The 12720-nt window shown below is 36.4% G+C and overlaps 1 protein-coding gene across 22 annotated transcripts in view; it reads left to right on the forward strand.

Moving 5' to 3' along the window:
• The window catches only part of DLG2 (discs large MAGUK scaffold protein 2), a 1735130-nt gene that overhangs the window by 1699727 nt on the left and 22683 nt on the right, over window positions 1–12720 (forward strand). For 21 of the 22 annotated variants that reach the window (XM_072969075.1, XM_006197467.4, XM_072969080.1 and 18 more), the window contains one exon: window positions 5303–5402. In XM_072969075.1, coding sequence (XP_072825176.1) covers window positions 5303–5402 — 100 coding nt within the window. Of the gene's footprint in view, window positions 1–5302; window positions 5403–9520; window positions 9563–12720 lie in introns of all 22 variants that reach the window. The other variant, XM_072969091.1, reaches the window with a different exon arrangement.

Consider the following 12720-nt stretch of genomic DNA (forward strand, 5'->3'; position numbering starts at 1 on the left):
CATTGCAGTTGGTTGATTCTTCTAATTTATATGTTTTCTCCATTTTTTTGGTTTGTTTTCCTTCCATTTTTATATTTAAGAAACCAGGTCATTTGTTGTATAGAGTTTGCTCCAGATTTTCTTTGTGATATAATTTAGCAGGTTTTTCTGTCCTCTTTATTTCTATAAACTGGTAGTTGGATCTGGAGGTTTAATTAGATTGAGATTTATTGGGGAAAGGAGGGTTTTCTTTTCTTTTTGTTTCCTTTTCTTCTCTTTTCAGAGTAGAGGTTTACAAAACTCCTTTGTAGCAATATTTTGTTCTCTCATGAGAAAGCACATATCATCTGATTGTCTTTTTATGTGTGTGATATTACCAGCTGTTGATGCTCAACGCCTAGATCCATTAACTCATTAGACTTGAAAACAGAACCCTTTTTTGAATTGGACAGTGTTATAGACATATATGTATATACACATCCATTTAGACATATTTCTGGGAAGAGACACCTGAAGCCGACTCTTGGCTTTCCTTTAACAACCTCTTTGTCTCATTGTTACTTGTCCTTAGACCTCTCTTGTTTTAAACTTCTCTCTTTTTTTCAGTATGAAAATATGATGTGTATAATACAATGTGGTGGCCCAAATTTATGGTAACTTTCCAAAGGAAACATAATTATTTTAGACGAGGAGAGATAAGAATGAATTAAGAGGAAAGAAGCATTCATAAAAGATAAGATCACCAAAACAAAAGGTATCCCTGAGCTCAGTATGCATTTAAATCTAAATTCTGCACAGGGAACATTCATATCATGAAGATGACTTTTTGGAACTATGAAACATTTGAAGCTTGAAAAATTAGAACAGGAAAATTAGGAGAAAAACTTTAAAATGCCCCTCATTTTAAAGTTTTCTGAATGAAAAGGATAAAAACACATCAAGATTCACTCGTATGTTTTTAAGAACATGGCATTTGAGTGGGAGAAGGAGCAATTTGTGGTTTTTGTTTTGTTTCCTTTCTTCATGAAGCATATATTTTATCTTAAGCCAGGTCAGCAATGCCATTACATCTTGGGGTCAGGCTGGGCAATTTCATGCCATTTGACCTAACAGCTTAGAGACTTTTGAGTGACAGTGATAATATATTGCCTCCTGGAATGAGTTTCCTTATGTCTGTCACAACATGAAAGGTATTCATTTCACAGAGACACTACAGAATCAGATAATCAAGGCTTGGTTATCTAATTGATTAAAAGAGCTGGGGAGGGTGATTTCTTCTCATTCAATTAAAGATAAAAAATATTTACACCAAACAAAATTGAAAACCTGCTGTGATTGTTTTCCTCTCATCCCATAATGTGGGGGTTAGGGAGAGATTTGGGGTTTTTTTCATGGCCTTATTAAGATATAATTCACATAGTATACAAACCACACACTTAAAATATACAAATCAGTGTTTTTTAGTATATTCATAGGATGATGCAACTATCACCACAATCTAATTTTAGAACGTCTTCATTTCTCCTAAAACTAACCCTATACCCATTAGCTGTCACTTCCCATTCTCTGTATCCCCTAATCTCAGCCCCAACCAGCCACTAATGTACTTTATCTATAGTTTTACCTCTGGGGGAAGTTACCTTTTAAATGTCATTCATAGCCTATCCTACTGAAATTCTTTTTATTTTTTTACATTCTCATAAGAACAAGAACAATAGAATAGAGCCCTCAAAAACATGACAGAGCCTCAAAAAAATTATAGCAGGATAGCCCACAGAAATATTGTTGAAACCAACAGCATCTGATGACTTAAGTAAATAACTGCCAAGCAGTGAAGCTTTGGGGATAGTATCCCTTAAGAGAGTCAAATACTACATCAACTATACCTCAGTTTCTAAAAAGAGAGAGAGAGTCCAATGCTAATGATTTTAAATATAAACTTGAAATAGGCTTGAGCTGCAGAAACTTTCCTTATCCTAAGAACAGCGATATGTGCAACCAGGAATATCTGCAAATTCTAATTCTAACTTCACTGCTTACCAACTGTGTGATTCTGGGCAACTAACAGAAGATTTGTAAACTTCAGTTCCTCATCCGTATTATGAGAATAATGATGCTACTGACCTCATGAAGTTAGTGTGGAGATTCGCACAGGTAGAGCTTTGAGGACCAAGCCTAGCACAAAATAAGTTGCTCGATAAATGTTAGTTGTTTTCTTTTTAGCACTTTTGTTCATAAGAACTCAATAATTCAGGTCAGATTCCACAATGGAATTCTTAGATATGCCAGCTTTCCACTTGCCATATGTGATTGGTATTTTCAAAATCTCTACTGAAGGAGGGTTTCCGCCATGAAGACAATGAATTGGAATTTAAAATACTGTAATGTAGGGAAAAAACAGCTTTGATCAAGCACGATTAATAGAGCTGTAGATTACCCTTCAGTTGCTTTAGAGCCATGTGTTCTATGAATAGTAAAAGTGCTAATTTATTATTCTCACCTAACACTCGTGTAACAGATTTTCGTTTTCTAAATTAAAAGAAAAAAGATTAACAGCAACAACAACAAAAAGCTTATATAATGGTATTATACATGTCTAATAAAATAAAGAATAGGTTAGAGGATTATATAACACATATAACCTCTTCTAATTGAAATGTCTAACTCAGACCTTAAATGTATGACTTTTAAATCTGTGGGTGTGAATGGAAGTTGTGATTTGGTTTGTGTCTGTAAATGTAAGGCAATGTGACCACCAGTGAATGATTCCATTACCTTTTCTTTAACACCAATACAAAATGACTTTGGGTAATAAGACTATGTTAGATAATTTTATTTTTGAGAAATTATTATGCATTTTCTGTTCTTTTAAAAAGTGTGGTTCTAAATATTATGATGTCCCAATCAGATGACTCATGATACACAACATTTTCATACTTGGGAAATGTTAACACATTACAGTCCTTGCTTAAAAAAGATAAAAGAATGAATCACAGACAACACATTTTCATTTTCCTTTGACCCCATGAGACAATTTAAGCAATGTGGTTTGCATGCGGCCCCACATGGCCCTCAAAGGCCTCCACATTGTCTGTTCGTGTCTACGTTTTAACCCCAGGCTTTACTCCGTAGTGTTGTTCTGTATTTGCATGAAAATTTGTAAGTTTTTTTTTGCATGACAAGTCACCCATAATGTTGAAGTCGAATGTCTAACATATCTTGCAATATCACGTGTCATTAATTCTTACATGATATTTTTTTCTTTTATTTTCAGTTACTGACGTTTAAATATGCTTGAAATGTAAAAGTGGCATGAAACTGGAGTGATGCAAGAATATTTAATGTTCCTTTAAGGACAGATCATTTTTTAACTGGGAAAATTTGGAGAGAGTTCCCAGCCTTGTCTTTGGACACCAGTCCTCAATTGCAAATTATGATAAAACTATATTGAGCATAAGTGCTGTCAGCAGAGTAATAAATTCTGAAGTGATACTTTTTTCCCCTGTTTTTAGTTCTTGAATATGAAATACAAAACGTGTCCCCTGATTTCAGAATGTATTAAATATTTGATTTATTGTTTTTCTTAAAGCCTTCTTAATGGTACATAAAATTAAGCTCAACTAACTTTGATGAAATTCCCTAATAACTAAAAAAAGAAATGAATTACTGAAAGACAGCACCAATGTTTTAGTACTTTAATGTTTCCTGAATGAACATGACTACCAAAATGCATGAGTATACAAAGAAAAAAATTTACGTATATCATTTTGTCAAGCATCAGATCCATAAGGGCACATAACTGTTTCCTACCAATGGGCCAAAATACATCTGTCCAAACAAGTACTATTCCTTCCAAGTAGTCACCTTGCTGGCTCTACATGTATTCCTCCCAGCTGTCATTGCTAAAACTGTTTTAGAATACCCCTTGTCAAATTACCGGAGTCTCTGGCACATTCATTTTAATACCTGTGTGGTAACAAATCTTGTCCCCTGGAGACAGACCCTCAGAGCCAAAGAAGCTGGCAAAACATATTTTTTAAATTGGGTGTAAATATGAAATTACCAAGACTTGCATGGCTCATAGCTTATAAAATGACAGTGAACACATTTCTCAAAGAAGAGCCCCAGAAAACATTGGTATAACAGCAACAATTGGCAATCAGTGACATTCTCTTGAGGAGTCTTCTTGGCAAATATCTGATGTTGACTTGAATGAATAAGTTCTAATATATGTATTCTGTTATGTCTGTCTGCATTATTTTTAACTCAACCTCATTTTAGCTAAGGGAGTGGTTTACATTTTTAAAAACAGTCTTTCTTCCATTATTTCTTATCAAATCAGTATATAGATAAGTAGTTGTTATATCTACTTGCCTGAGTAAATATCAAGTTAATAACTCTTTAGCAGAATTTTTATTAGATTTTGGTTGATGGTGTCCTGACTGTCACCAGCTAGCTCTGTGATATTGGCAAGGGACTCAATCTCTCTATGCCTCTGGCCCCCTGTCCACAATTGAGGGCTTGGAGCTCAATTATCTTTAAAATCTCTTTTGAATGAAAATATAATACTATAATTATCATATATCTGTATGTGAACTATAATTATCATATATCATAATTCTACACATATCTCTGTGAGGTTTTCATTAAATTCAAGCTGAAGTAACTCAAATTCAAGTTATTTAAAAAGACATCCAGGGGAGCTGGGGTAGAGCTCAGTGGTAGAGCGTGTGCTTAGCATGCGCAAGGTCCTGGGTTCAATCCCCAGGACCTCCATTAAAAAAAAACAAGTTTTTGAAAACGATGTCTAGACACTGATGTGCCTAGTGTCTCTAGTAAAAGTCTTTGCTACCTCCTGATAGTGATGATGATAAAGATGACCTCTGTATAGCACTTTCTGTTTATACTGCTTGAGATGAGTCTCACAACCTAAGATCTGATAGCATGATTCTCATTACGCAGATAAAGAAGATACTGAGGTTCAGAGGATTCAGTTACCTGTCTAAGGTGATAAACTAGCAAGTTACAGAGCCAGACAGAGACTGAGTTCTCTGCTTCCTAAATTTAAAACTCATTTCCTACATTGTAATTTATCTGCAGCTAGTCTTTTAATTAGGAGATAATTTTTCCAAGGTGTCATTATTCAGAATTTACACTCCTGGAAACTAAAATCTGCCTTTAGGGACCCTCCCACAGCCCTTTAGACTACCCACTTGCGTCACTACAGCTCTCTCTGCTTTTACAAACTAGTTGTTTTGTCAGCATGAGTGTGACAACAATTAGACGTCCCCTGTTTTTGCCCCATGCCTTTTCTCCTTCACAGTCATTCAATGACAAGCGTAAAAAGAGCTTCATCTTTTCACGAAAATTCCCATTCTACAAGAGCAAGGAGCAGAGTGAGCAGGAAACCAGTGATCCTGAACGTAAGTAGATTCTCGAAGAGAATGTCACCTGCAACACAAGAGAAAAAAAAATCCTTCACGGGCAACACGCATGATGTAGGCTCCCCCACGCCACACGCCTAGGCAAACAAACACGGCAGGCAGGCAGGTCAGGGCTTACTACTGTGACCAGTGTTTGGCTGCAGTCTGGATCCTTCCCTGGATGGAGCTTTTCTTTGCAAAACGCATTGGAGAGGGACCTAACCTAGCGGGGACTTTGCGTCCAAACAGCACTTACCTGTGACCAGGACTGGGTCTGGTTTGCCTTTTCTATCGTGCAACTCTCTAAGGGCTTGAGACAAATTCTTTTCTGGACAGAAATATTGGATTCCATTGCCACAGATTTTTTTTTTTGAATGCTAGCTTATTGGGAGCAAGTAAAGTTCCTATGTTGCTTACTAGCATTTGTTCACTCTTTCCCTCCCAGCAAATATTAAAGACTTACGGAGCAACGAGCTTGTATTGGGTAGATGCTCAATCTAAGAATTGGCCATGAAACTCGGAGTGGATTGTTGCTCTCCGTGGTATGTGGCTGTGGCAATATTGACAGTGGGCAAAAATGGCATTTGCTGACTTTTTCTTTTTCGGTAAAAATCCTCTGCTTAAACCTTGGGAGTTGCTTTGCGAAGCCTTGAATCTCAGCCCAGGAGTTTGGGGTGAAAGTTGTTTCTGAAGAAGAAAGTGTGGGATCCAGATTGCTCAGGCAACACGGTCTGTCATGGTAGTATCCATTTCAACTCCACTGACTTCTTCCTTCCTCTTCCGTGGCTGTTCTCCCTCTCTCATTGCTCTCTCTGGGGACTTCCATGCAGGACATCCCCGGATTAGGTGACGACGGTTATGGAACAAAGACTCTGAGTAAGTTCCCAGGAATGGTCACTGTAACTTTTCTTTTCTTTTTCTTTCCTTTTGAGTTTGGCTTTTGTTCCTTTTCTTGAGGGCCTTTCACTCCTAGCATGCACAAGATACGAGTTTTATTTGTTACCTAGCTGTGAATGCTCCTACAAAGTAATTTTCAACCGTTTTGTTCTGCATGTCAGCATTGAAAAGCAAACTGTGTCAGGCACTGTAACTTCTGTTGCAGTTCACACCTTCCCTTTCTGACCGTGTGCTATGACCTAGCAACATGGTCCCAGTGCCAACCGTGGCATCCCTTGCTCTGCCGCCTAATACCTCCCAGAGAGCAAGAAGCCATGTTGAAAGAAAGGGCGAGCTAAATGTTCTACAACAGGAAAGCAGAAACGTACTTTATGTTCTTCTGGCTTTTCACCCAGACATGTTTAATGATCTTGCCAAATTCCGTAACTGGGTTGTACTTTGCTATTAGTAAAGGAGCTATTTTGTCGTCAAAAGGAACATGCATTCTCAAAAAGTAAATATTAAGCTCTTTGATCTTCCATGAATAATTCTTTGCTATTAACTTTGAACGATTTTTTTTTCTGACTTGCAGTGATCCTGCTTGAAACGTTTGTATGATAAAGTTTTAGATATGTGTTAATATGTTTTTCCATCAGTGATTTGTTAGCTGCATTGCATAATCAGAGCTTCACTTTATAGTGTAGAATGGAACGTTAAAAATATATTAAACTTTTGTAATTTCCAGTTATTAATGCCTTTAGTCTGTCTCATTGCACTAAGTATTAAAAATAATAATCCTGTGTATTAATATACTTTAGTATGACTTTTCTCTTTAATACTAACTCCACCTTATAGGCACCAATGAAATCAGAACAGAGCTTTGTGTCTTTTGCAGCTGTGTCACATGTGCGTTTTTCTTTGTTTTGTTTTACTTTAACAGCTATGGACAATATTTTTAGAAGCTGTTCATTCTGTTGCTATAAAGCAAAATAACATTGAGCTGGACTTTGTTTTCAAGAGCTGGTTATGTAACCCTGCATAATGATACCCTTCATCCTTCAAATTGTTAATTTGGACTTTTTTTTTTTAGATATGCATATTTAGAAAAGAAAATCTGATCAAGAGTAACTGCTGATCTCCTTAAAGATGAAAACTTTATCTTTGAGTCTCTACATGGAATATGTCGTGAGATTTTTCCTAAATTAGTGGCTGAAGTTCAAATATTGATTTCAACATTATCTGGATAGTATTAAGTATCACCAGAGAGAATTTCCAGATTTTCAATTGAGTGGGGATGAGTATTATTTTAATATATTATTAATAAACGAACATCACTAAAAGGTAGTTGCTACTGGACAGTCAAATATAGAAGTGACCCCCTTTTAAATCCAGAATGTGCAGAGGTTTTTTGCTCTTTAAAAACTGAGCAGATTTCACTAGGTAAAGTGATTTGCCAATTAGTGCTATTGGTAGCCATAATTTGGACTTTAGCTGGACCATATTTTAAATTTCTTTTTACCTACAAAACACAAAAATTCTCTTAAACAATATCTTGATGTTAAAAGAGATTGGTTGTTAAATAAAACACCACATGGTTCTAGATTTCTCTATAGTATAGCTTCATTTTAGATTATTTTTAGTAAATAATAAATAATAATACAGTTTTTATAAAAATCAAAAACAAGAAAAACCTGTCATCTTCATTTCAAGGTACTTGATAATCACTCACACGAAGATGTACCAATATTGGGTGTGTACTTTGACTTTTCAGTAACTAAAAACATATTTGCACTGATTCATCCACACTTCTTTCCCAAGTGCCCCTTTGCACTTGTTACTTGTGTACCTAAATGAGCAATACAGTTCTGGTCAAACACCAACACAGAGAAAAATGATTCGGGTGAATTTAACCCGTGCTTTGGTTTTCATTAGTTTTATGCTATAGAAGTAATCCATCCATTAACTAACTCAGTAGTGAGAGTCCTTTCACAATCTTCACGTGTATCAACAGATCATCACATAGTTCACTTTAAAATACATTACAGTTTCATTTGTCAATTGTACCTAATGAAGCTAAAAAACTAAAACTAATCCATCCAATTGGCAAAAATCTATAATAGCAAATACATTTTAAAGCACTCTTTATTTTTACCGTTAAAGAATAATGTTATATATTCTTTTCCTTTTTTCTAAAAATGTCTAATAGTTGTCACTTTTTTAAAGCTGAAGTTATTGCTAATGGGCTTCACAAATCAAATAGCCACATATTCTTTATTCAATTAGCCTGATATACAAAGAAGTTGATACGTTGATGAATTTATCTTCTATAACTTAAATAGTATAAATGAAAGGAAATGATTTTGGAAATAAAAGCTCCAATTCTGACACATAACCAATATATCTCTGTTATGCTAGCTAAATTGTATTTTTATGAAAAAAAAAACCAATTTGAAATATCACTGTATACTTGTACAGTCATTCAACATGAATTAAAAACATACTTCATGCCAGGACCTGCACTGGGTATCAGACCATTCATCTCCTGCCTGTTCCATTCCTTCAGAACCTAATTGCTATCCAAGCAAGAATCTTTAATTAAAGCAAAGAAATATTGAACTGATTCATCAAACATTTTTCAGTGACTCATTTCTTCCTCCAAGAATTTCTCCACACTCATGAGGCAGGACAGATGTTCAGTGATATCTTTCATCCTGCCAATTAGTTTACAAAGTATTTAAATAGAAATAAAATTCCAAGGATTCCAAGGATCAACTGGCAGTTTGAAACGCAGTGTTCCTGCAAAACACCTAAAGGCAAAACAGAGAAACAAAAAGCCTGCAAGAAAACATCCCTCCCTGCAAGTCAGAAGCTCCTGAATTCATAGTCAAGAGCATCCAATTGAGACAAATTGACCTCTAGTAACAAGAATCTGGAAAATCAAAGCTACATGAATTAGTCAAAATATTTATAAAAAGAAAAGTACTTAGATGGACAGTATGCATTTTTTGTAATTAAACATACTTTCCTGTTTGGGAAAAAGACACAGCAGTCAAGTAGTAGCTTCCTGGAAAATGGAGATAAAGTTTTCATCTTCATCTTATCCGAGTTTTCTTAATGCGTCTCCTCTGCGGCCTCTTACTTGCCTTCGCTCACGTTTCTAGTAGCCTTGCATGGTGTTCCTTTAAGTTCTGGCTGCTCTCCGATGCTTGGTATCTCTTTAATTTGCTGTGCTGTTCTTGCAGAACATGTGTCTTCTAATGCCAGCGATAGCGAAAGTAGCTACCGTAAGTTATTGCTTTGGTTTGTGGTTCTTTTCTTTGCAATTACCCCCTTGCCTGTGGTGGTCATGTCAGGTTTTTGCTGTCATTGTTTTCCAATCACTGCCCTTTACCATCCTCATCTAAAGCAAATGGCTTGAAACGAAATCATCATTTGATGTGGAAAGATACAAAAGACACTAGAGCCATTGGTGGACTCATGATTTGTGCGAGTGGGCACAGTCTTGCTAATAAATGATTCCAACCTCAGCTGGCTGTGACCTGGTGGTGCAATTCTCCCAGAGAAGGTGGGAGGAAAGTTCAGCCTGGTGGATTTTGACATTGTGTCCCTCAAAATAATTTAAACTTCTTGCAGAAAGGTTGAAAAGTCATCATGGTTTTATTTTTCTTCTCATTTTGCCTTTTCCTTTCTGTTCCTGGCTCCCCTTTACAAGAGAAATCTTGATAAATTATTGTGTTCCTTTTAAATCGAGCATGAACCTTGTATATCTCTTCTCTCCCTGATTAGTATTTTAAGGGAGATACTATGTTATATCTAATTTTATATTTTGATGGTTGGGAAGAGATGAAAAAGTTTCATCCTCTAATGTTGAAGGAACTCACTTTTTGTTTAAAAATGAACAAATCATGGATCAGAAAGCTTAACTGAAAAGGTAGGTAACTATTTAAAATTTACTTCTGATTTTTGTTTGGTCATCTCAAGCCATTTGCTTAGAGTATAAAAATATTCACCAAATGCCAAGCACATCCTTTTTAACTGCTCTTGTGGTTTCTTACCACTTACTGGTTTTTGGTGACTAAAATAAGTACATATTACTGCTGGGATCCTTGCGATTTCTGTAATATTTATTTGTAGTCTTTAGTGAAATGGGTTGCTCAAAGAGCATTTGCTGAGGATATTAGAAAATTGCAGGCCCAATACCTATGACCCTCTGCTACCAAAGCAGAAATTGATTGGAGAGTTTTTTGTGTCTTTAGGGGGTTTTGTTTGTTTGTTTTTTGCTTGAATATTGTACTCATTGAAAACTAGAATAGAAAGATAGACTAGCTTTTGTTTGTTTTTTGTTTTGGTTTTTTTCCATTACAGCATGGTACTTTACAAAACCATGCCTTTTTTGAGGTGAAGTGTCAGATCCTGTTCTTGGAGTATGACAAATTCAATTTGAATCTTGAGAAAGGCTTTGGATAATCAGATTGGTGGGAAAATAGGGGGGGAAAAAACACTAAGAGGAAAGATGACAGATGGAGGAGGTAGGGGCCAGAGGAGGAAGTTGAAATACACCACAGAATGAAAGGAAAAAAATTGTGGTGAGATCCTTGATCAACCAAATAATGTTAAAACCCCTTATTTTCTTCCTCAACAGAGTGACAAGTCCTATTGACCAAAAGAATAAAAGGGATCTTGTCCTCAATATGATCTCTAACATTTTTACATTCTTCCGACTCTTAAAACTGTGATTATCCCAAATTGGAAAAATGTTTGCCTCCCCACCTTTCATTTGTTTTTAAGACAAAGAGACCTGGTTAAGAAGTGACCAAAGATTGTCTTCCTGGTGCCTGAGGTACCTGTAATTTAGTGTAAGGAAAAATATAACACATTTGTTGGGTTTCATGGAAATCCATGGCACTAGTTTCTTTGATGTTCAGTTTTTGATTTTTAAGGGTTACACTTCCGTTCGGTATACCCAGGTACAGAAAGGGAAAACATCTTAATCTTGTTCTTTCAATCCCTTTTATGGAAAGTACGTAAGAACTACCTTTTCCTTTGGAAATCCTTTTTAGAATATTTCAGAGGTCCTTCTCTTCTCCTTCAGAAATGGGAATGTTCTTCTCAGGATTATTAAGTTACAAAAATTACATCAAGGCCCTCAGCTGCTTGACAGGTTTTTGATTACAGTGCTCCAAATGACATCCATAATTCTTTTCACTCTCAAATAGTAGGTACCTATGAATGTTTGTTGAATGAATAACGGAAACATTGCAGGCAGCTTGAATTATCTATGAGAAGAGAGTAGAGTTGGAACTGGACTCTACAATATTCCTAGAGAAAATGTGAGGCCTGATCATCTCTACTGGTTTGAGTCTCATCTGAGGGAACAGAAAGTCAGCCACTCAGATTGCTTTCTTTACAAATGAAAGAAAGTAGAGCCTTAGTCATAGCTTAGAGGGAAAAAATGGTATTTCTTTCTCCAGGATGACAATATGCAGAATTACAGAGGAATATGCATTAGTTCATTCAGCATCCACTATATGTCATGCTCTCTAACAGGCATCTTAAGACCCAAGATGAATCTCAACTAACTCTGGAACTCAGCACACATGTAATGAGAGAGACAGAGAGCCACCCACTAAAAAATGCACAAAGTGTGGCTGCTTCTAGAATAAAAGTCTGGCCCAAGAATGGTAGGGCTTCAGAGATGATTTCAAAGAGGAAGGAGGCTTTGAGCTGAGCTTTGCGAAGATGAGGCACTGGCCAGCTCCATAAGTTGCCTTTCCAGTAAGGGCGGCAGCATGACAAAAGACACAGAGGCTTGGGACAGACCTGATTTCTAAAAAGTGCCATTTTGAAATCAAAGCAGATTGAAATTTGCTATTGAATTCCTGGCTTTTGCTATAATTATGACTAACTTTTATGTTTTGTGAATAGCAGTAGAAACAAATGCAAAAAAGGCCCTTTTTCACTCATGTCCAGGTTTAATTTTTTAACTCTTAGAACCATTCCACGTGCATTTGGGGACAAATGGCTAAAAAAATTGATCAGCGGTTAGAAACAAAAGCCCAGGCTCCTGTGTTTCACAGCTCCAGAGGGCACCATTCACACTGCATTCTGGAGTCACACGTTGTGCCAGCCTTACCTGAAAGCCTCATGTGTTTTCCGAGTTACACACATACAAGTTTACCCAAACCTCTATTTCTAATAAATAGCTCAGACCTTTGCAGCACCATCTGAAGAACTGCGGAATAATTTTCTCCTAATTTCAGCTATATGGGGTTCAGAGATGCTCAAAGTCCAACTACACTGCGGTTCAGAGTGCGCTAGCTAAAGTGCAGTTTGTGGTGGTTTTGTATCCCTTTCATTTGCCCTCATGTACGGAGGCAGTAAGGACCAAGTAGCTGTCATGAAGACCTTGCAAATCTCTACAAGCTGAAGACTTGCCTTCCTG

The sequence above is a fragment of the Vicugna pacos genome, chromosome 10 (genome assembly GCF_048564905.1).
Source record: "Vicugna pacos chromosome 10, VicPac4, whole genome shotgun sequence".
Lineage (NCBI taxonomy): Eukaryota > Metazoa > Chordata > Mammalia > Artiodactyla > Camelidae > Vicugna > Vicugna pacos.